The sequence below is a fragment of the Lineus longissimus genome, chromosome 9 (assembly GCF_910592395.1).
Source record: "Lineus longissimus chromosome 9, tnLinLong1.2, whole genome shotgun sequence".
Taxonomy (NCBI): Eukaryota; Metazoa; Nemertea; class Pilidiophora; order Heteronemertea; family Lineidae; genus Lineus; species Lineus longissimus.
Genome location: NC_088316.1, coordinates 13,168,604 through 13,192,866, shown reverse-complemented (window position 1 = coordinate 13,192,866; position 24,263 = coordinate 13,168,604). Strand labels below are relative to the sequence as shown.

General features: G+C 41.7%; 2 protein-coding genes and 1 non-coding gene across 5 annotated transcripts in view; 1 reads left to right on the top strand and 2 right to left on the bottom strand.

Moving 5' to 3' along the window:
- Positions 1 to 419: 419 nt before the first annotated feature.
- Positions 420 to 7,058, bottom strand: LOC135493594 (delta-like protein A). Of its 2 annotated transcripts, XM_064781045.1 has the most exons (11): positions 6,985 to 7,058; positions 6,430 to 6,497; positions 4,802 to 5,095; positions 4,269 to 4,400; positions 3,700 to 3,825; positions 3,069 to 3,170; positions 2,724 to 2,840; positions 2,218 to 2,328; positions 1,770 to 1,868; positions 1,471 to 1,503; positions 420 to 1,386 (listed from the first exon to the last, which is right to left on the bottom strand). In XM_064781045.1, exons 1-11 carry the CDS (start codon positions 7,014 to 7,016, stop codon positions 1,127 to 1,129), a joined length of 1,374 nt encoding a protein of 457 aa, XP_064637115.1. In that variant the 5' UTR covers positions 7,017 to 7,058; the 3' UTR covers positions 420 to 1,126. The 2 variants fall into 2 exon arrangements, with proteins under 2 accessions (XP_064637115.1, XP_064637116.1); XM_064781046.1 differs by lacking the exon at positions 4,802 to 5,095.
- Trnas-uga (transfer RNA serine (anticodon UGA)) lies at positions 5,171 to 5,252 on the top strand. The gene has a single exon. It is a non-coding gene; the product is annotated as a tRNA-Ser (tRNA).
- Positions 7,059 to 7,600: 542 nt separating the features above from the next.
- The window catches only part of LOC135493386 (rho GTPase-activating protein 6-like), a 55,406-nt gene continuing 38,743 nt past the window's right edge, over positions 7,601 to 24,263 (bottom strand). For both annotated transcript variants that reach the window (XM_064780708.1, XM_064780706.1), the window contains 11 exons: positions 23,164 to 23,320; positions 20,682 to 20,804; positions 19,425 to 19,563; positions 17,978 to 18,035; positions 17,554 to 17,782; positions 17,072 to 17,127; positions 16,390 to 16,540; positions 15,840 to 15,991; positions 15,305 to 15,487; positions 11,791 to 11,894; positions 7,601 to 11,404 (listed from right to left, as the gene is read on the bottom strand). In XM_064780708.1, the coding sequence (XP_064636778.1) occupies positions 10,546 to 11,404; positions 11,791 to 11,894; positions 15,305 to 15,487; positions 15,840 to 15,991; positions 16,390 to 16,540; positions 17,072 to 17,127; positions 17,554 to 17,782; positions 17,978 to 18,035; positions 19,425 to 19,563; positions 20,682 to 20,804; positions 23,164 to 23,320 (2,211 nt within the window). In that variant the 3' untranslated portion in view covers positions 7,601 to 10,545. The remainder of the gene's footprint in view (positions 11,405 to 11,790; positions 11,895 to 15,304; positions 15,488 to 15,839; positions 15,992 to 16,389; positions 16,541 to 17,071; positions 17,128 to 17,553; positions 17,783 to 17,977; positions 18,036 to 19,424; positions 19,564 to 20,681; positions 20,805 to 23,163; positions 23,321 to 24,263) is intronic.

Sequence of the window (24,263 nt, the reverse complement as noted above, 5' to 3'; positions counted from 1 at the left end):
AATTTGAAATTTTCAAAATTGTTTATATGCATTCTGAATATAGATTTCAACAATGGTGTTCTGTCGGCAGATATACGAATACCGAGTTTTAGCAAATCCGTATGCATGATACTACGGCATTGTGTGTAAATAAATGCATTTCTATTTTCCTGGACCACAAGTAATTACGAACGGCGTACTCCTTTAACTATTATTTGTACTTTTCTGTTCGAATTATCATGTAAGAAAATGTAATAATCTCCTCATACCTTCATGTACTTGTAGAATAAAGTTGAATTGAATTGAATAGTGATTTAGCGATTTTTGCTGCCTACATGTTTTCGATAACTAATGAACTACTCAGGAGCGGTCGCAGAGTATTTCGAGGGGGGGGGGGGGGGGTACGAAAATCAGTAGAAAAAAGGTCAACACTACGCCGATTGTCACAATGCCGAATGCTTTAATCTAATCTGACCAGAAAAATACAACTTCTGTCACTATGCAACGAATACCAAAATTCGATAAAAATGCGGGTGATCCAACGACTTCCGTCACCTTTCATCAACAGAGAGGTTCTGTGGCAGTGCGTTGCAAAAGAACTTCTCTTCGATGTGAAGTTTACAGTTTCTTGATGGCAACATGACGGGAACGTGACGGGAGTCGATACAGCGACCGCATTACATTATTGTCTTACTACTATACTTTTAAGCGATGATGAAAGCAGGCTATATATCATATCAAATGAAAACATTCAAAAAATAGGACAAGAACGCCGCCAAACATATGCCATACATGGGAGCAAAAAGGCTCTAATGCAATAATGCCTAACTATTTCAATACTTTAAAATCTTTTTAACGAACGGAGAAGGCCTTTCACGTTGCCATCATTGTCACGACTATGTTCTTTTGCGATAAGGTGTTGCAATGCCCATTTCTAAGCGCGCATTACGCTCATTGCTTAGTGAATGTCAGATACTAGTACACCTTTCTTTATGTCCGCAGCGGCTTATTTGGCACTCCGGCTTATTCCACTAATCTTTAATAATAGAGACACTGAGAATTGCGGCTCAACCAAAAACGTCACACCTATCCCAATTGTTGCTGCCGCTGCCACCGTCATCATCGTTGTTGCTGTTGTTAAACCTGATCAATACATGATGGCTTCGTCATCCATCTTGTTCTCATGATCAAAGGCAAATCCTATTTGTTTTCGCGGCTTGTCGTGTCTGTTGTTGATGATCTTCTCCCGGTCGTTTTTTGCCGTCCGATGGAAGTCTGGCTTGTCGCTGGTGCTGATCCTGAGGTACCAGGCCATCACACAGATGGTGAAGAGCATGATCACTATGATCACCCCAACCCCTGCCAGGGCTACGTAAGCTGGGTAGCTGTACCAGGGGCCCATCGGTGCTAGAAATGAAATAAAGATGGTTGGCAGTTATGGATTTCGATAGAAGAAAATAAATGCTGCGTAATGATATTGTCGTTTCTTACCTCTAGCCGTGGGCCTGGTGTTCGCTGAAATACCTAAAAAGAGACGAAAATGAATACGATTATTACAAATGTATGCTACGCAGCATGTCAAAATCAGTGCTTATAAATACTCTCACATTGGCCATGGGCGATCCAAACTTGGTGTAAGCAGATGAAGTAATACTAGTATCTTCTTCAACATCTACGATGCTGCATTTATATGTACTAGTGCTTGATGAAATGTTTGCTTCCTTGAAAAATATGTTTACCCACCAAAACATTAGACCACTATCAAGACGTTGCGCGATATTCCAACTCACCTAAATCACAGAATTTACCCTTGAATCCAGTCTTGCAGACACATGTCTCTGTACCGTTCACGCACTCACCATGCCTGCACTTCAGGTCGCATTCTGACTCTGGGACGAAAAAACGAGAAAGGATAGCCCACATTCTGCTAAAGGTGTAGTGCTCAAGAAAGGTTAGACAAATTCAAGCGACACACCTAGGTTGCACAGGGACACATTTCATCGGTCGTATGCAAAATACGCTTAGCCCCCAATTCAGGAGAGATCGTGATAAGAGTACATGTAGTGTATATCTGTGTTGCCGAGAAACCATTAAAAGGTTTTTCAAAAGCTGAAGAACCATTATTTCTAAGAGTGTAGCCAAGGATCAACCGTAGGTGTTATCAGTATTCCAAAGCCTATCGGATCGTAGACTAATTACTTGTCGACGCCAAAACATCCAACACATGACCGGACTTACGTTGGTTGCATGTGTCTCCCCTCCACCCTCGGAAACAGTTACAGAACCAATCAGTCCCGTTTAGTATCTCCTCACAAAGACCATGGCCACTGCATCTACTCGGGTAGCACACTAGAAGAAATGAGACATTCTAATAAGTTGTGCTTTGCCATATTTTTGTACCTAGGAAATTCAGTTGGATCATTAGCCATCATTTGCCACCCGTCACTAACTACGCCCCTGACTGCATTACTATTATTACGTTGTCCATTTCATTTTTTCGTGTTGGTGTTAATGGCAACTTTCATTACTTTCTTTGAACCGTCACATTTTCTTCTTAATCTCAGGCTGTCATTTAGTGATGAGATCCGTAATGCTGTGGTTAGGCGCCATGTTTCCATGGCGCAGCATTTCCGTCTTCAGTAATTTTGGTGTTATATCGGAGTTTTCCTTCTCCTAGTCTTGTTGCCGACGAGGGCTAGGAGGCCAGTCCCCCCGAACCGTCACATATTTAGAACTTCGCCTACCCTTGGGTTCGGAACAGTTTGTCCCCGTCCACTGCTCAGTACAGCTACAGGAATAGAGGAGATGGTCACCACTGCAGATAGCACTGTTGTTACACGGCTCATACATCTCACATATACCTTAAAAGAGGATAATTTTATTCATTTATATAGTAAAAAATGTGAAAATTTGATTGCATGAGGAGACTAAAGTAATGTGTAAAGTGATTCAGGAGTTAAGAGAAGTGAAGAAGCGACATCCGAGTTGACCCGATACATTCGAAAGCTCGTTATCAAGATATCTATTGCTGTTAACGTTGTCCTTCGAAAAGTTTGTAATCCGATATGTATGAGAACATTAAAACTTACTTCTTTTCAAAGTACATATCTCTCCCTTCCACTGATGAGGACACATGCAACTGCTTTGACCTTGGAAGGAAACGCATGCACCACCATTGTTACAGTCGCAAACTGAAAGAAACGTGGGCAAGGGGCAAAGAAATTTCAAAATTCATCTTTAAAACTGCCTGAATACTTAGTATCCCGGGCTTCCCCCTACTCTGCCCAGAGAATAATTTCGTGTCTATTAGCCAATGATTGGTAAAGGTTTGACGTTACTTCCTGAAACGGCCTTGGAACAAGATCTTATACATGTACGATGGAGTTTTATAACTGTTCCCAAGAATTGCACCCGTAGGTATGAAATCTTTTACTAAGTGGCCGGTTTTCTACCCGACATGACTTGTGTGTACTTGGAGCTGTGTCCCGCTTGGTCAATACTACGGCACTTGTCTCAAGTGGGTATTTGGTGTTTCAAATTACCGTGTTGCGCAGTTGGTTATAGGCAAAAGTATCATCAAGCGACAACAAACGCACCAGTGTGTAATTAACCACCAGCGACAAGTGTACTGTACGGCGGCGGTGACTAAAGCAAAAACGCCAGCTGGAATCATGCAAAATGGTAAATCAGAAGCAGTATTGATGATAACGGTATGATCACCTTTTTTCTTGTCACATGTCCTCCCTGTCCACTCGCCCTTACAAATGCAGCCAAAGCTAGCATTGCGAGCAAGAGGCATGCACCACCCTCCGTTGTCACATGGGTACGGGTCCTCGAGACATGGATCTGAAACGAAATGGAGAGGCATACGGAACTAATGGTAAAGAAAGGGGAAAGTTTCGGTTTTTGTATTACAGTCAGGATTTAGCGAGTCGAAGAGTTTGAAGTTGAGGCAAAGCTTGCTGAATTGTCTCCATGAACCGGTTCCAATATTATTTGCCTCTCCCACCACTATGCATGCGCAGGGGTGTCAGATTCGGCCCGAGTGTTTATGGACCTTTTCCTTTTCATCAGCACAACCATGGAAAATCACAAGAAACGACAAAGACAAGTTCTCAACCTTAACAACCAGCACAGCCAGGTAGCCAACTGACAACGACCACGAGAAACGTTCTTTTGACCTGGATGACAATGGGTTGAAGTGATCAGACCAAGGATGCAGCCACATGGTCCTATCCTGATGAACATTTAGCGTTTATGGCTCGATGGAATCGACCCAAATGATTTACCTGGTTTTGGCTCCGGTGTTGTGGTTGGCGCGTCAGTGAACGGCGTGGTCGAATATGGTGTCTCTGTGTCCTCTTGTGGCGAGCCTGTCACTGTTTGTTTCCCGTTCACAGTAGTGACACTACTGCTCGCAACTGGGGTTAGTAAATGAAGTAAGTAAAAGTAAGGAAGGAAGTATTTATTCACTTCAGACGACCATACACGTATGTGGTGTATAGGAGGTCAAATATATCTATAAATTACAAAGGGACTGATTGAGAGTGTTTGACTAAATATTAATTTATACATTCGAAAATATTTTGGACTAGCTAAATTCATGCCAACGTATGTCACAATCACAAAGAGTTTCGAATACAGTCATTCAGTATCGAATTTGATGAATTATTATCGCGCCAACTGTTGTGAGAGCTAAGAAATTAATAATTTGTGAGTGTGGGTAGAACGGTGCAAACAGCGAAGTCTATTTCTAACGCACGCAACTCACTAGTTTCTTGCCACCACGAAAAAAGCTATCACACCCAACACGATTTCTCACCAGCGCCAGTGGTACTTGGCTTGGGTTGACCAGTAGTAGTAAGAAATGTATTTTTCTCTGGCCCGAGAGTTGTTAAGTTTGTGGTGCTGGGCTGAGTCGAGGGAGAGTCGACGGTGGTTGGATTCGCGGTAGAAGGTTGAGAGCTGGAAGGCCCACGAGTTGAGGCATTTGTAGCGGTGGTTGTACCTCGAGATGGATTTGCATTTTCATTCGACGGGGCAGTTGTGGTGCTGTTGTTGAATAGCACCGGCACAGCGGGTGCCATGGTTGGGCCAGCAGCATAAGCAAGCAAAACTGAAAAGAATGCTTTGCGTTGAAGCGGATGACAACATGATTTTGTCACGGGGAAACTGCGGTCATCTCGAAGCAGCTGCGATGGCCGAGTGGTTAAGGCGTTGGCCTTGAAATCCAATGGGGTCTCCCCGCGTAGGTTCGAACCCTGCTCGCAGCGTATTTTTTGGGGGAAACAGCCATATTTTTTTGAGGTACTCTTCAAGATATGAATAATCATGTTCGGACTTGCTCCTGAACCAATGCGTTTCACTAAAACTTTTGTCTTTGTAAGCTTCTCCATGAATATTGCAATTTTCATTCAGTCCATTTGCATGATAACATGCTTAAAGACGATGATTTCTATTTTGGTCAATATTTTCTATGAAATGAACGATGACAGATCAGGTTGGTACAAAGCTTCCCCAAGGCCTATTCAATATTTGTAATGGGATAGGAATATGCAGTACCGAGACTATGCTTCTGTATACCAACATTTACCCAAAGAAAAATATTCAGGTGTTTAGCTGCAAGTATGCATGGTCGAATGGGTACTTTGAGAATTGTTAACTGGGCGTGATATGGCACTGAATCATATTTTTCTTACGCCCCTGGACTCATGTCTCCTTGTAAAGTTGACTTCATATTCTTTAAGAGGTCAGTGATGGCAGATGGTCCCGTCCTCACAGTCTGGGCAAAAAAGCGCCGTAATAATACCTAGTGCGAGTTTGCCGTGGCCTCCTTTACTTTGCGCTTCCAGAGGCAGGCATGGCTGGTGCAGACGAACAGTTAAACATTTAGAGGTCGAAGCTTGGAAGCTAAAAAAATGGCAGCAACGACCGAATGACGGGGTATGATGTCAAGTAAAGCATAGCGGAGACATTTGGCAAAAGCTTAGCTTTCCGAGGGCTCCTTTCAATGACAGTTGCAGACAAACAATCTAACATTGAGAGATCAAAGCTTGAAAGCTTAACAAATGCCAGTAGCAGCAACGGCCAAATGATATTTAGCGTATGATGAAAAGCAAAGCATTTTAACGCGATTTGACAAAAGCAGTGCACATGTACATGTAAATTAACTGAATCGACGACCATAGTCAATTTTCACTAACAAGCCCGCAACAGAACTGAGGTAATCCTTTTGTTAACCATGCCCTGCTAACCAATTCATCATTCAGTGAATTAAAATGATTCGACTGTCAATGTTAGCCTCATATATCAATGCGGACGGTTCCACAGGCATGTGGTTTCTTGCGTTTGAGTTGCCCGAGGACTTCGACTGGCCGAGTGGAGCCTCAAAAGCATGTAAGAACCTTTCGTGGCCAGGTTACAGAGAATTGACCATTAGGCGTTACTTACCATGGTACGCCAGCAATAGGCAGAGGCAGAGTGTGAATCGCTTACTCATTGCGTGGGTGTGATCAAACCTGAAACAACCACGAGGATAGAAAGCGGCCATAATATATAGAATTTAAGAAATCTAGAAACGAGGAATACTGCTGACGAACTCAAGGAATTGACTCCCAACTGATGCGAGAAAACGACAAATCATCAATCCACATTGCTCCTACTTGTTCAGCCCCGATTGTTCACAACCTCTATGTTCCATTAAATCCGGCAAAAGAAAGTTAAGACTCCGTCTCGAATTTCATCTGAAAGTTTCCAGCGAAAAACCGCATGAGGTTTATGTAAGCAGGTTGCATCTAAATGCATTTGTACCACCCCATCCAGACTCCCCTTGATTGGTATCACTATTTCAATCCATTTGAAGGTGTTTAGGCGAAGTCATGGTCCTTGGGGTCAAGATGAATTCGGCGTTTATCCGGAATCGATCCCTTGCCCGGTATCTAAAAGGATCCAACAACCGGACCTCGAAAGGGATATCTGGTCAGCGGGCTCAGTGCACATACCTACCATGGTAGTCCAGGCGTTTGCCAATCGCTCATCTATCTTCAAACGCAATATCTACTGAAAATGCCCCCTCCAAAGATAATCTCAATCAGTGCATGAATACTATTTTGTTATAGATAAGTGCACACTCCAAACAAAAACTTCTCCTGCGGCTGTTGTAAGAATATAAACATACTTAAGGTAGGCTTAAGATTAAGAGAATATTTTTTGTCAGTAGTGTATTTTTGAGTGAATCAGTTGGAAAAATGTCAAAGCATTTCAATATTTGGTATACTATGAATCACACAATATTGCACACAGAGCCATTTACATTGTGTGTGTGTGTATTGGTGATGGATGACCAACGCCCTTCAAGAAGTCTCGAGCTTGAAATATTAACCAAGCTTGTGTAGCGCAGCCACAAAAGGGCAAGGGGCCGTTCATTTCAAAATTGTCCATTGTTTCAGTCCCATCTCCTATTCACCGGAATTACCCGGGGAATAACAAAAATAGAGTCGGGGATACCGTTCTTAGATACCTGCCACACGTGTCACATCAACGGCCTGGTACCCAGCGTACCACTTCGTTGCGAGGTATTTCCTTCTTGAATTGAATTAAAAACAAACGTGATTAATGTATATATAAAATTTTATTCCAGCATTAAATATCTTTAACAATAATTATGTCTTGATCAACTTTACCAATGTACACTTCACATACATTGTCCATGTTTATTCATAATATACACGTAGTTGCCAAATGTCGTAGTGCCTTGTTAAACATGTTAACATATTAAGAGTATTCTACTTAGGTACAAGGGCAACCCACTATTAAATACAGAAAATAAAATATGTAAGCAATGCACATCGCCTGCAATGATAATTTCTCTTCTATCAGATATTTATCAGTGCGGTAATTCAATTAACAGAACACGCATAGTCAGTCGTCCGGTTGGTTCCACTTCATTAGCGGACATGATACAATCGGGAAATGTTTATTAGGGGCGCCAGATCAGCCTGCCGACCCCCCTTATCAGTTTAATGGTCATATCCCGATTTTATTGTGTTCCGCTGACGCCGAAATAATCAGGTGGACTCGCATCATGTCACGTGAATAAAGGCACTCATTATCGTGCTGGCGATTTCTTTGAAATGCTGGCTTAAATGTATCCATCGTCAGTAAATTGATAAGTAGAATGCATTATTACGTAATTTCTCGTTATACGATGATTTTTATAGGTGGACAATATTAGCCTGTTACTTTCCCACATTCACCCATGATCACCGCGAGCTCCTTTCATTCAAACACTCCAGCGTGGGAGTTAGAGTACAGAACCACGCGCCAGTTGATGTCAACACACACATGGGGCCGAGAACACATTTAAAAGATTCCGTCTCTCACTCGACCACAATTTTCCAATTTACTGAACATATTTTACTCTGTTTTTATTAGCCTATACTTTCATTCTCCTTCCGTTCTGGTTACAACAGAGCCAAACACACATATCAGGCTGTTGCAGGCTTATGTGAAATTGCACTCCGCAACGGACACACCACAATCACACTGTGCCAGTCGTGAATTCCATCGGTCTGATGGATGACGGGCTGGCCGCCATTCGGAGATGGACAGGCTTTAGGATGCAAGCAACATCATCATTCTCCCGATACCGACACAATCTCGAGCGAGGGAGTTTGGGAACGGCCTGTGAATCGATCAAGGCAGAAAACCATGGCTAAAGCAAATTGAAAAGGGGTGCAAAACGCCTCATACATTCTAGGTCGGATCTGCTGACACACACTCAAAACGATACATTGCACAACGCGATTACACCCACCCAGTCTTATCGTTCTCATTCACCCGGCATTCACACTGAACATAAACAAGGAGTGTCTCGAGACGTAGTTTACCGTGTTCATATTGTACAGACGGCGGATCGGGAAAAGCATAAAAAATGCACCCAGACATCTTCCAAACTCTGCACAGTTTGGAATTGTATAGCATTTAACGCCCTCTAAAGAGAAGAAATGTAACTTATATCTCGACATTACCTCGAAACACGCCCATAAATCGCAATCATAACCAAAACACACGAGACAAAAACGAGAGAATTGGCAAGCAATGATAATAGGCAGTTTTGGCAAACCCTACGAACGACGAAGCATGGAAGAAAGAAGGTTATACCAAGTATTAAAATTCTTGGTATAACCAACTAGACAAGTTACAAGGCAATCACCAACTCTACCACAACGCTGCTGCCGTCCATACAGTGGTGAATATAGGCAGAAGTTGTGCTTTGCCAAAGCATCTGCGCTGACAAACACTTGATATAATCATTTTTATACACTGATTTACGTGACAGAAAGTCTTTTGTGAAAATACAACATATTTACAATCTGAAATAGCTAATACTTAAAGCACGTTTGGCGTTTATGCTGGACAATAAATGCAGCCTCTTAAGAAATATCGTACACCATACACTGTATAGATATGTACACGTCATAATAACATTTATATTCTGAACTATTTTATGATTATGCTTTGCGTTATCTACATGTATAAGCCAAACCACTGAAAGTGTGACCATTCACGGGATGGCCAGTGTACTACAGTGTGTTATAAAAGTGTATTTTGATAATGTGCACCGGTCCTTTTACCCCAAGAAGGACACACTGAGTGCAAATACCCATAGCAAATGTACATGTTACATGTACATTCCAGTCATCAAGTATGGCCGGATCTATACTTGCAGTCACGTACATGTACAGAATAACTGATGTACGAACGGCGTTATAGCCGTGACGTATACGTCTGGTGTCCTCTTTCTGCACTTGGCCCACACAACTGGGGTAAACCAATCCATTCGTCAAACACAGTTCATACTTCCATGAAACCTAGAAAACTAAACAGCACATGTTTGTAGTAAGACCTAGCACATCAAAATCTGCAATCGACAATAAAATTTAGTAAAACACATCAACGTTATACATTGAATTACAAGATTTTACGCTCTGCAGCTGCTTGACCCTCAATCCTGAATATAGTGTTTTTTAATCGAGTTCCTCCTGCACCAGCAAACAACCTGAATGATCAGCAACTTCTGCGCATCCGCGCCAAGGCACCAACGCCCCAATTGAGGCGCCCCATGCAAGAGATGGCGCGGCGATGTACATGCTACGCCCGACTCGCAGATGGTACCGAAGGCGATTTCCTTCGAAAGTACGCCGCTCTGGCAAACCATAGCTTGACATATGACGCATTGTACCCCCACTTAGTCCTGGATATTTCGTACTACATAGTTACCAAGCAAGTATCCTTATTTTGCCGCAGAGTAAAGTATTATAATGATGGCGTCAAGAGGAGAAATTACCAATCAAAATGATAAGAAGAATACAGTTGGTGCACTAGTCTTTTAGTGTAAGATAATGTTGAGTGTTTCCTGAGATTACGAGACAAAAATGTCTCCCGATAGTTTTAAACATATTTACAAGTCAGGCATCGTTTTTGGAACACACAGTAATGCCGTCGAAATGCTTTGTCCAAAAAAGAATACCCAAATCACGTGACACAACATATGATATGATCTCATCACACCAGCGTCTCCTGCTCAATCGACTTTTCTGGCACGGGCCGTTTTGACGAACTATTTTCCCACTGCTGCCATTCGTCTTGTTGCCATTCCGGTGAGGCACTTTTTCTTCCCAAACTTGCACTCTGCGCACGCGCATCAGTTACATTCCCTGCTGGGAAAAATCCCAAAGGCCTCTGCGTTGAGGATGTAGCTTTGTGATCCGGACTTAAAACACGGGGAGATTGTGGGGTCGTTGAACCGCTACTAGGCGGCGTTGCAAGTGACCATCTCTGCATGTTACGTTGAAGGGACCCACTCGACCCCGAAGCCAAAGCAGACTTTGTCGGGCTCTGCGGATAACATACACTGTTCGAAGATCCACGCAATGGCGATCGACTACCGTAACCACACGTCGTCATGTCATCATCCAGGTTACTGGTTTCGACAGTCAGATTTGCTTGTTTCCGTTGTTGTTGTTGTTGCCGGCGCAGCACAACCGGGCTGGAATTAGTTCTTACGATACTTGAAGACGAAACCAACGATTTATTACTCGGAGCTTTCTCCGAGGCAGATCGAGTGGGTAGGTTGTCCGACCCAGAGTAGTTCTGTGTCACTAGTACACTAGGGTCAGGCATACTGCGCCTGTAGTTATTCCGCGAAGGGACAGTCAGGTAGTCGCGCGGTCGCGATTTCTGCGCTTGGACCACGGCGTCGCTGCAGGTCGACCGAAGAGGCTTGTGATGGTGGATCATGGAAATTGCGTCGCTGAGTGTTCGGATTTTGTTGCCCTCGCGTTTCGGCGCCGGGGAGGCTGTTAGTGGTGGCGAATCGCATTCATCGTATACGCCACTAGACGTATCAGGTTCGATTTCAATACTGTAAAGAGACAGAATTATGTATGATTTTAAACGTAGTGAATCAGTTGTCAAGAACAACGACATTCTTGTCAGTGCTTCTCAATGGTTAAATCATAATTTCAACTACATAACTTTTAAAAATGAATTATTTCAAAGTCCGTTGATGTTTTTGCTGTTAGTTTGATGATGGCCGTTTTGACTTAAGGCAGAATAGACCATATCTAAGGTTTCTTTGGAAATTATAGGTATGGCTTAATCTTAACCCGTACCAAGACTTGGGTCCATGCCGTTTTCCTTTGACCAAAATTTTGCATCATTTTCTATTTACCATTTTCACGGATTTATTTGCCGTTATCTGAGTTACTACTGAATTCGATAAATATCTTTTGCATATTAGTTACTCACGTAATTTGCATGTCGTCGCATTTCCTTTTCAAGAGGAAGTCAAGACCGTCCGGATTGTTTTCGACGAGCGCCTTCAGCACATCATCATGGAGGTCACTAGGAACCTGTAATGATAAAGACATATTTTCATCATCTAGTATAACGATAGTGATCTCTAACGAAGTGTTCACGCCGCTACATTTAACCCGCAACCCGGTTGGCGTGGAGTTAGTCTTGGTTGACAACAACAACAACCTCTTTGGGCGAATGCGTCAATTTTGTGCCATGGGATCTGGAGAGCTCTTTTAAGCTTTTTACCGGACTCAATATTGGGACCTCAATATTTTATAAAAAATTACAACTGAACAAATCAGTTTTTTTTAAATAAGAAAGAGCCCATGTTAACGTACATGTATTTGTGCGCAGTACAGAGAGGGCGCACAGCAGCAACGACTTTCGTGTGCTGTTTATATTGCCATTTCGCCTAAATCAAGGACACGCTCTCTCCCAATAACTACCCCAAGGTAATCATATTTTGGTTTCCGCTTATTGATATGCTATTTCCTGATTTCAAAGTTTTATTTTTAGTCTATTAGTTTTAGCGATTTCTCTTAATGCAAGCTAGTGTTTGTACTCGACGTCGCATGAATAAGCCCCGAATGCATAACTTTTACCTACAGTATTCGCATACATACACACATTGTTTAGATGAATAAGAGGATTTTCTTGTTCTATTTTTAAGCAAAAAGTGAATTTATTGCTGTTCCTGTTAGCAGTGTTCCAATATATTACGAGCCAATACGTAGGAGGGAATTTGAAGCCCAAGGTTATTTCAACGTATATCATGTAGCCAGCTCTGGGCCGTCTTTTCTACATGAAGCCAACATAAACTGGAAGTGATACATTTACGATACACTGAGCAGAATAATATCAGGCGATGGTTTCAACATTCATGTAGGTCACGGCCTATCGAAACTGCTTTCATCCACCGAATTATCGGCCGGCAAGCGCTTACGTGACGAGCGATTTCTATACGTGCGACCTGCGCCGTAGCAAAAACATACTACTTGAAGAAATACGTTTTTTGGTCCGATTGTAATTTGGAAACCGCCGTCGATTGGTTGAACCGCAATCAATCAACATGTTGTCATGGCTACGTCGCAGGTCGCAGCGACAGAAATCGCTTCTTTGGTCATGGCATGCCACCTTAACCAGAAGTCGTCGCGTTGCGTGCCTCTGGAAGTACAAAGTTTTTCTTGCTATTTTCTAACTGGCTATGATGATAGATAGATCAGACAGTCACGCTAACCCTATTCCCCATTGTATAGCTATCAGCTGATTGGTTCGCCTGTTTTAAAGAGTTACGCAGAAGTGAAATATTTAACTATGCATCTGCTCATCATCCTCACTCCTATGGATTACTATAATGGACGAGATTGGCAGAAGAAAAATGGTTCAAAGACTTTTTATCATCAAAAAACAATGATTCGAAACTCGATCAGCCAAGCATGATATTTCCATGCATTGTCCAGTGCAAACGAATAACGAGTGCATATTGGTATATGTATACAGTCACTAGCAAGGATCCCTGGGGATTGTTGCCGTATTTGACTGGTAAACTGCTGACAAGCGAGCCACAGCAAGAAACGACACGAAGAACAGTCCATTGGCCATACTCTTTGTTATTTAGGGTGAAGAAGTGCTCATTTCAATGCCCCCAATGTATATACTGTACATGTACATGTATATACCGCCGAGACGTCCGGGTGGTCCTGTCAAACCCTGCATAACAAAGACTATGATCAATGGACTCTTCTCCCGGCAGTGTAGCAGTGTATCCCTGTGCACAGTGATGTTGAGAACTGTAACTCTTTCAGCCAATGGTATATCATTTGAGCCAGGTAAAGCCATCACGCTCGCTCAATGCATTCCTTGCTGTTCGTTCCTCAAACTCACAAGGCACTGACATTCTTGGACAGTAAACATAAATCTTATACCTACATGTACTTGCACGCGTAAGACTAATGGCCACATTACAACCACCCTACAGCGGTATAGCAATGAAGGACTAATTTGCTCGTCTAGACTTAGAAATTGTAACATGTAGGCGCAACAACATTCTTTCCTCCCCTTACTCCTTGCTTCCTGATTTCTAGACTTCATAAACATGTTTTATGAACGAATCCTCGTCATATATGATGCATTCTTCGACTCTGTCTGCACCTTTTATGAACGAATCTACACATTTTTAGCAAGTGGAAGTCCTTGGCCTTTCGGTGCACTGAGGGTGATACTGGCGACGGAAGACCATGCAACAGCAAGACATAGGCCTACATGTAGTAAAAATAGCGAACAGAAGATTTTTCGCGTCCAGATTCTGAAGGTCATTCTGAGCATTTTGACGAAATATCTCCATAGAGGAAATATCTGACAAATATTTTGACTATAGTCAAAATATTTGTGGTATGGAGTTCGAGGTTAGATTAAGGAATAAAAGACGCTTTTAGGAACACACATAACGAACCCTATATAAGCAAAGGTTAAACAAACTGCAACCATTTCTGAAGCGTATTATTACTTGAGATTCTTGTGATGAAGACGCAAACGGTATAAGACGTATAAGCAAAAACCATTTACTGAACGGCCCCTAACCTCTTTAGCTTGTTTACCCATCACAGCAACTAGCTACAACTAAGTTGCTTTTAGCACACAAAGTAACCGAATTTATTCTTCATTACTCCTCCATTGATCCTGTTACTATACAGCTCACATCATTGGCCAAGGTGCCATGTTACGCTGTCACTTTCAATAAAGATGGAATAAAATCTAATTTTTCCCCCTAAGTGGAGTCAAATGAAGCGATGAGGTATCGCGCGAGGAGGTTATGGATGGGGGATGTCAAGCATGTTGTTGTCATTATTAGGAGTACCCATTAAGCATTTGGTGTCTTCGAGACATTTATGCTATGTTTAAACGAGCTTGAAGAGGCGGGGGCGCCGCGCTAGTTCAGATCGTATTCTTAGCCATGTTATACTGACGAACTGTGAGCATGGTAAGGCTCTTTGATATCACCTAGATCTGGACCTGGTTGTCTCACCACTGAGAGGGCGAATAAGAAGACACCATTAAATGACGTAAGGCAGTCATCAGTGGATAGAAAAGGTGCTGATCAGGTCAATGCTTTTTCACTAAGTGATTTGAATGGTACAAGTGTTCTATGGCAGGGAAGAGTCCATTTACCATTTTTATTGACATTAAAGGGTGGTCAAGTACACTCGTCCTCGGAAGCGAACAGGTTCTTTTCGGCGACATTAGGATGTGAACTTGCTAGCTCCATATAACAAACATAGTGCATTGTAAATGGACTTTTCCCTTCTAGAAAAAGACTAGTGTAATAGGTATACTCTCGCCAGGGCAGTCGACTTATTGAAGAAACAAATCACGTTTTGAATTGTTCGTCTAAACCAGGTAGTCAAAAATAAATGGCCAGACTCAAAATAATAGCCAGGATGGTGGAAACGCCGTCTGTACCTACCTCATAGAGCTTCGTATTGAACATGATCATATCTCTGACGATCTCAATGATCTCCTTTCTCTCCTCTGCCCTGTCCAAACTCTCGACTTGGAACTCCTGTCCTGCGCCGCCTTTCACCTTGTGGAGAATATTCGGGCCGAATAAGGTGGCAAGGTTGTGAGCGTCCATTTTATTGCCCGATAACTGCAATGGAAATTTAACCTAAGTTGGTGATAGCAAATCATTGAAACTTTAGTCGGGGAAACTGATCAAGTTTTCAAACAATCAAAGTCAAATTTGATCCAATAAAGGTTTTTCTACCAAAAACGCCCTCCAGGGTGCATATTTGTGTTGGCTGATCATGAAAAACTTCAAAAGTTTTTCAAAAGCTCAGACATATTCTTACATGTAAGAGTGTGAAAGGATTGCTGGACATCCAACGGGCGTACCTTTCTGATAACAAGAAGACAAAATACAAGCAACAAAGAAAGATTTGCAGTGGCAATTGCTGTTGGTTAGCCATGAAATGAGGGCTTTGGGAGACTGAAGAACTTACCACGTGGCCTTGTTCATCCGTAGTGTCTGTGGAATGTTCGGCGACTTTATGGAGAAACTTGAGCAGGGACCACAATGTGTCCCTATTCGGCACTGGGAGTAAGCCAACCAGGAGTTGCAAGGCGGTGATCTGCTGGTGCTTATCCTTTAATTCTGCAAGTAAAGAGTTTTTTCATATAACCAGGTAGACTAAAAGGGTTTGTTTGGTTGCATTTAATTTGATCCCAAATATCAGAGATCAGAGACTGGAATACCTGCCTCAATCCACCAAGGAGCAAAACATGAGTGACATTGCTAGTATTACTTAGGCTAGCTATTAACATTTGTAGCACATTGCACTTCCCTATCTCGGTAATCTAAACGTGGTTCCAACAAAGTTTAAAAAGAAGAGGAGGAAGAAGAAGAAGAAAAGAACAACAATGGCTGACTGGGAGGTGTATAATAAATTACATGTAACTGACATTGGGAAGCAGCAGAGAACTGTTAAGTGAATAGTAACGTAGGATCCTTTAGGAACAAAATGCTGAAAAACACTGGTCATGAAGACTTACTCCTCGTTGCTATAAAAGCCGAGTAGAGCTCCCGTGTGAGTAAGGGTTCGGGTAAGTCCCTGTAGAATTCTTTCAATAAAGCACCAACGTCGTGAGGATTGTGTTCTTCGTTTAACTTCACTTCTTTACCAGTGTCAAATTCTTCGCGCAACTGGAATACAAGAAAGTATGCGATGTATTTGAAGATAAATTGGGGGTCATCATCCTTAGACAATACGAAACCCCAAAGAATATCTACTCTTTGCCATTTACATGAATGTCCTCGAATTGAAAGACTATTAAGATATACGCCATCTTTAACTACATGTATTTTGAACTCAAGGAGATTTTGCCAAGGCAGAGCTGCCCTCACTTCAACCTCCATCGAACGGCTCGCCGTCAATTTGACCTTGGAACACTATAGAAATTGCCCGAAGCGATGCTGTCTTCTACATGACGAATCAAAATTTGAAGAAGCTGCAATTACAGTTTCGTAAACACCATATAGCGCTGTATTTTAATCTTGCCACGGGCAAACTTGAATCAACGAACAATCAGAGCCATTATACAAATGCAATTGAATTATAGTCCATTTTATCCTTACTGCACGGTCTCGATTGAAGGACCGATTTAATATGACAGCGGGTTGGCCTAAATGGACTTGAGATATTGCCGTACCTAAAAAATACGTGGTTGGCCCTACCTGTTTTATCCTCTTTTTACTACTACCTATTCTGAATATACCCAGAGTCTGTAGACCTGTAAATTGACAGAAAAAACACGCGTAAGATTTCGATGATTTGGGTTGGTGTAGCAATAGCCTCACTATATAGATTTAACAACATCAACTAATATTTAAAAAATTTTTAGTAGACTATTTGAATGGTGAAACTGAACGTAAACTACTTTTGAGGCATTGATTCACGCATAGCTACATGGCTTTGCCATGTTTACTGTTGTAATCCATCGACTTCGTCGGCCGTACGCCATCTTGGTTCCATTGGTTTTCAGCTGACCCACCGAGTAGAAATTTGACGGAGATGCACATAGATGCACACAGATGTACACAGCAATGTAAATACTGTTGCGTTTTTCTACCAGGGCACAAAAAGTTGGCGGTGGATTTGACAAATGGGGATGAATACATCAACTGCCGTTAAATTGCGACATTCGTTGATAACTTACCATAAGTTTCTAAATGTTTACAACACGTGTTGACCACGTTTGGAACCTGGGGTACTGACGGTAGCAAACTTTTCCTACGGTCAATAGTTGACTTGGCGTCCTCTCTCCTAGATACTGACGACGTGGAGTGAAGGGATAAGGCATCTATAAGACTAGTACTCGCTGACGTCTGGTCATGGCACATGGGTTTATCTCGGCGGGGTAAGGAGTCGCAATTACACATTGGCCCCTGAAAAATGGAACATGCATTTCAATACCACTTCGTGCACGTTTTCATATCGACTATACACCAGCTGCATTAGAATGTTTACTTGTTCCCCCTTAATAACAAAGAGCGTAACCACTGGACTGTTATTTCTGTCTGTATAGCATGGTACGCTTGTAACGCGCTTGTCCTCCGTGTTTTTGCATTCTCTTGACTTACCCTATCAAGGTGCGGACTGAGGTTATCTGTTGAGCTGATGGATGAACTGCTGGATTTTCTGAAACAACAATAAAACGTTTGGATAATGTGAGGACATGGGTTGTAACGAATATAATCACGGACTTCTGCGGCGAGTGTATGGAAGTCCGCGATAAAATATGGCGGATGGCCTGGTGAGACTACAGTCCGTTCAGAGTTGATGGCGGATGGCCTGGTGAGACTACAGTCCGTTCAGAGTTGCATCGCGGTGGTGCCTGGCTATTACTTGGAAAAACACAAGCGTTATAATTTAAGAATGCTGGTGATGAGATCGCAAAGACCAAATAAGCATTCAACGAATAGAAAGTGCTTTGATTGTCTTTCTTAAGGACTTAAAATATTTGAACCATATTAAGCAAAGTGACATTTGAGGAAAAGATGCAACCTGATACAAATTTCATCAATTCCTCTTTTCAAATTTAAACCTTGATCTCGAAGTTTCGCAAAGAGTAGTCTTTTCACAAAGAAATACAAGATGTCACTTTTCGTTCAGGGATCAAAACTTGGTCTGCGGTGAGCTATTTCTGTCACATAATTTCCTTTTTACCCCATGTAATAATGCTTACGCCATTATACTTTGGAGGCATTTTTTTCCCTTGAAAATGTCACAGCATGATAACCCCGATCTGACACACAACTCCAACATCATCTATCGCGTGAATGGCAACTTCGATTTTTTCAGAATGCCATTTCAAGTACGTCTCTGGCGAGTTATGTAGAAAAGACGTGTCGCTCGCACGAGGGAAACATCATGACTTGGTAGAGAAGAAATGTTAAGGTACTGACTGGCTTGACACCTGAGAGTAATTCAATTATGTCCCGTAGCACACTTCGCGATAAGGTTATGTTGCGCCCTGACATCATAAAACAAGCCTCAACCAAATGGTTAGTGATATGGCGTTGTTTAGACAAAGCGGCACTGCAGATTCGAAAAAAGACCTTTCGAGTTGTCATCAGTGTTACTGTCAGGATTGGGATCAGCAGTCACGCACGAAAAGGAAGAAAGTTTGTATGAAAGATAGTGTAATGGAAAATGTTCTGAAAGGCCATCTCAGATCAATGCCGACAGTGATCCGTTACATTTGTGGATATATATTTGCATCATTGGGAAATCGTTAAATTCTTCATTTTTATCTGCAATTGAATTTGCTCTTCTCGGTAGTGGGACCGATAGTGGTAAATGTAATTTGTAAGAGTGGTTACATTGTATTTGCAGGAGTAAATATTCATTTATTCTTGGTATAAGCAGACGACCAAATTCTTTCATTTCTGTGAATCGTGTTTTGCATGCCCTGGTATAGACCCCAGAAACTGTACTTTAAATTATGAGTTTTGATCTCAGACAATAGACGTTACAATAGAATTAGCGTAACCTGCCAAAGGTCACATGAGATTTTCATTTGCATACCTTGCACCTCTGTTCTTATTTGATAGGTCAAGGCTGTCCTTTCGTTCCTGGAGCGAGAATGACCTTCGTCGTCTGTGGTCAAGGTCATTGGCAAGACACCTTGACAACGGGATGCCAAATACGAGGCCATGGGTTGATTCTGAAAAAAGAAGGTAAAGTCATAACAAAGCGCATCCAGGGAACAAATGGTGAATGCTGCGCATTATTTTCGAGTTCGAAAAAGCGCGGAGAGCAAGAATGAAATCAGAGTTACATCATTGTTAGTTCAATAAATGTTTAGAACTTTCAAAAAAAAGTCTGGAACATTTTTGTCAATTTTTTTTCAAATTTTTATCAAAGGCATTCTTGGCGGCGTTCATTGTACATTATTCACACTTTTTGCACTTTAATAAATACCTTGTCGGCTGCTAAATAATGTTATGAATAGTAGACGACCAATTCATTAAACTAAATTCATGTCAATGATTCATTATATCGGTACAATCAAGTGAAATAATTTACAAATCGTTTGGAAAAACTAACAAAAACAGACCTTTCCACCCCATCAAATCCTATGTTTGAGGTTCTCACCTACTTTGATTTCGCCGCGGACGTGGCTGTAATTCAGCGATTAAACTAAATCTGAATCAAATCTAAACTAAGTGTGGCAGTTCACGACAGGTGATATGGAAGTGGTTCTCATCCTCTATTTGTTCGTTTTAAATGTTTATTCCAATTATTACGTCAGCATACATGTTCATCCACACCCTGTTATGTTTTTAATACAAGGAGCGCTCTTTATTACAAAAAAAATTGTTTTTACAAAATAATGTTGTGAACCTCATGATTGTGGGTTTTTGGACATAAGGTCAAAAAGGCCATCGTGGTTAAAAAAAGTTAAACATATTGCCAAATATTACTCAAGTGTATGTACAGTCACATTAGTGGCATTTATACTAGTTAACTGATTAGGCCAACATCTCGTCAACTTACTTCTGACAAGAGTTGACATGCTTTGATCCCCAAACACATTTATGATATTTCCAAGAACTCCAGTAAATTTGTTTAATCTTTAAAAATCAGCGACCAGCCTGAGCAGATCCTGTGGAAAAAAATAACAAAGACTTCTACCTTGATTTCACATATTTAAAAAAAATACGTAAAAGGTCAATATCTCGTGCGTTTGTACGCAATTTGATTTTTTTCATTCAGTTACAACTCATAAATTATAAATTTTGAATGAACGCCGTAGGCATTTAAAGAGTTAATTTTACAAACCTTTTGATTCCTTCTCCTTTGTCTTAGCTAAGTTGTCTAAGAGTCCCGTAAGATTCCCTGAATTGGATCGGACCCTCTTCAGAGAAAAGGCAGTCCTTTTATGGCGTTTGGTTGGCGAACCATCTAAACAAAAAAAGAAGGAAAAACCCAATAATATAGCGGATTAGTGGTAAGAAAAGGGTTCGTTCAGGGTTTATTTTGGATATTTTGTCGAAGGCCGTAACATACTTCGTGCTGTATTTAGACCCTAGTAGCTAGACGACTGCCTATTTTGAGCATATCGATCCGTCTCGAGTGGGTAAGGGCCTAGCCAAGCGAATTGTCCGACAATTATTCCACTTTTAGTTCTTGCGATGCCAGGGAGTTCATCAAGGGCCGAGACATCACATACCATGTTTACTCGGTATACTTAGGGTCAAGTAGCGAAACGACTGCCGTCTTTTTTGGGCACTAGATCCCTCTCGAGTGGAATCAAGGAGCATATTTAAGAGCCTAAAACACTACCGATAAATATAGCCCCACGTGATCCATCACCTCCTAATGCGTAACTACGCAGCATTAAGTTTTATTTTCGTAAATTCGACCACCTGTTAACTATTTTCGCTCCCTTCTGGGACTGAAATATTAAGCACCCCGGCCATCGCTAAAACACAAATAGTATATCATATGGTGTTTCTTCGCACGTACGCTGCAGGTACAATATTGAACATGCCCAGGTATTCAAAGATCCAATGGGGGAAATTGGCACGGCGTGTCGTGCATAATAAAAGATTTCCACCACATTTACTTTTTTTTGTTCATTCATGTACATATAGTATTATTAGTATTATTATCATCATTATTATCAATATCATTTTATCGTATTATATAACAGGTGTATCAGGCCAGTTGGATTTTAGAGGTGTCACTTACACTTTGTGCATGACATAAGCAACTGTGGTAAGGTCATAGAAAGCTGACATATGCTCTCCGAGATCATCTTGACACACATGGCTCCGAGATCCAAAAGTCCCTTTAAAATGTCATAAAGAAGGAAATTGGACTCAGTGGGGCTGAGATGCACAAAGTTTATAATCAATGGCTCAGTTCTCGTTAAATAATTAGTTCGAGTCATCACCCTTGCGGTAATTGGTGCTGGAAGAGTTTTCCTTCTCGGAAACTCAGCTAACACCAATTATATGGTTTCTTTGAGGTGCAATGCCGGCTATAAGGTGAGGTGAGGTCACAGGCTGCGGTTACGAAACGTGTCAGCTGGTGCATGCGCAACTGAGCCGACGGCTATTGTAATGATTTTTTTCAATTTTCCAGGGGCGCCGAAAAGTCAATTTCTTCATTTTTCGCGGAAAGCACGAGAGAAATGAATAGCGCTTTCAATAGCGGAAAGGTTAATGAAATATTTGCTACTGGAAGCTGTACAGATGGATTGCAAGTTTAGCATTACCTATCTTATCATGTTAATTGAGACACCAATAACCACTCAGGTACCAACAGTGGCAGTGACCCTGTATTTACGTGCACCTAGCGCATGGTACCTTAGGTACCAAGTGACCTCATAACTTAGAGGGGAAGTTAGGTTAGCATTCCATATATCTCCGTCAACGGTAGCAACAGTATGTTGCAGTAAAAAGCAAATGAAAGAATCTCCAAGGGCATCTACAAGGACATAGTTGCACTTCGGAAGTATGACGTGTATTTTGTTAGGAAAAAGCGTAAGCAGAGGGGCACTGGCAAGGCCTGGCCAGCGGGCCAACGCGCTTCCCGAAAACTGGTAGAAATCATGAGTGCTACGACCGGAAGATGCAACTCAACAGACCGCGTTTGTGCTCGTCCTCACTGCAAGGTCCGCAATTTTAGTGCCAATGTTCAAGTTAGCATATGATATGTACCATATTCGTGTAGGGAATTTGAAATATATGATACAATCAATGCGATGGCAGACTCATGGACACCCCATTCATGTGTCTTCAACATTTGGCCACATCAGATTGCATAATGATACATGTATATATCTGGCAGAGGGAATAAAGTTGTGTCAAGGGATTGGGGACTGCACTTATCAACCTTAGGGTTTGCGTACACGCGCAATTACTCTATGCAAGCGCAACTAGTCATAACAGATTTTCAAGCAAAAGCGTGAAGTTCAATGAACATTTAAATTTGGTCAAACTTTTCTAGCGTTGTGAAAATAAATCGACTCAAGTATTGCTCCTTTAGTGTAGTTATATCAAGTGTGACGCACTGAGACGCCATATCGCATTCGAAAGTCTGGCTGACAGACTGAATGTCGGAGGTGCCAGATTTGCGTGCGGCACTTGTACTGGGTTTGACTCGCATTGACTTGCGTACATTCAGAGAATGTTGTAGTCCACGTCTTGAATCGCGAAGAAGAAAACTCTAGCTCTTCTGTCGTCTGAATGAGAACTGTCATGGAAGATAGCACCGATGTCACCCGTGTCAGATGAGAGTTAGGGTTCAAACCTACCTTTTGGTATAAGAATTCCACACCCCAAGCTCATAGCCTGTAGTTTGGCTATGGCTAACCTCTGTAATGCTAATCGTTCTACTTCTGAGAGATTCAGTAGAGTGGTGTTTCCGAGGACCACCTTCTTCCCTGAGACATGGGCCCAGGTATTGTCGCCCTGAAAAGAGAAAACTTTACATAAGTACCTCACATAAGACCATTGCATTGCCTACATCTACATCTTAGCTTTTCCCGATACTACATGTAATGGTTGCACTTAGAATATTATCTTAGGGCGAAACTGGCCCAAATTAACACACTAAATGGGCTGTCGTTTCCTGCGATAGAAACTAATTATAGGTATAAGTACGACTAGTTCCGATTGTTTCGCGCTTAGGAAAATTGCTTTCGCCAAAAAGATGATGAGTGATATCGAATTCCAGTAAAATAACAGTTGTTTGCTGGAGTACATTCTCAAAAATAAAGGTTTTGGAGCTTTTGCAAAATCAGGGATTTTAAGCCAGACACAAAGATGCACCCAGAAAGGTATTTTTAGCCTCTGAAAGACCTCAACAGGTTTAAAGAATTCCGAAACAACCTTTCAAACTACGGACTAATCTACCCTGTTGCACTTGTCAAAACACTCTGCTCATCTGTTGTTCGTAATGAGAAGAAGGTAAATCATTTCGATCAGACATACTTCGTTGCTACGTACCACTTGACAATCTCCATCAAGAGAGTTGTCCTTAAAGGCCATTACACCTCTGCTGATGTAGCGTAGCGAACAATGAACTCCACATTCGTCAATGAGTTAAGAAGAAAATCAAACGGCTTGGAGTCGACTCCGTCTAAATTTGTTTACGGAATAGACAGTTACATCAAAAGAAACACACTTTGTCAAGCCAGGCATTCTCCTTGATATACTGAATCTTTCGAGGCGAAAGATGTTCCTTTTACGACTTTGATGAATCTGTACTTTGAACAGAAACTTTAATTTTCTTCAAAGTAAATGGTGGCTTTTGCTGTCGGCACTTTAACACGCTGCGTCAACGCCTATTGACTAATCCATTCAGCATCAAGAGATGACTTTCATGTTTACTGTGATGAAACCTAGTTCTTTC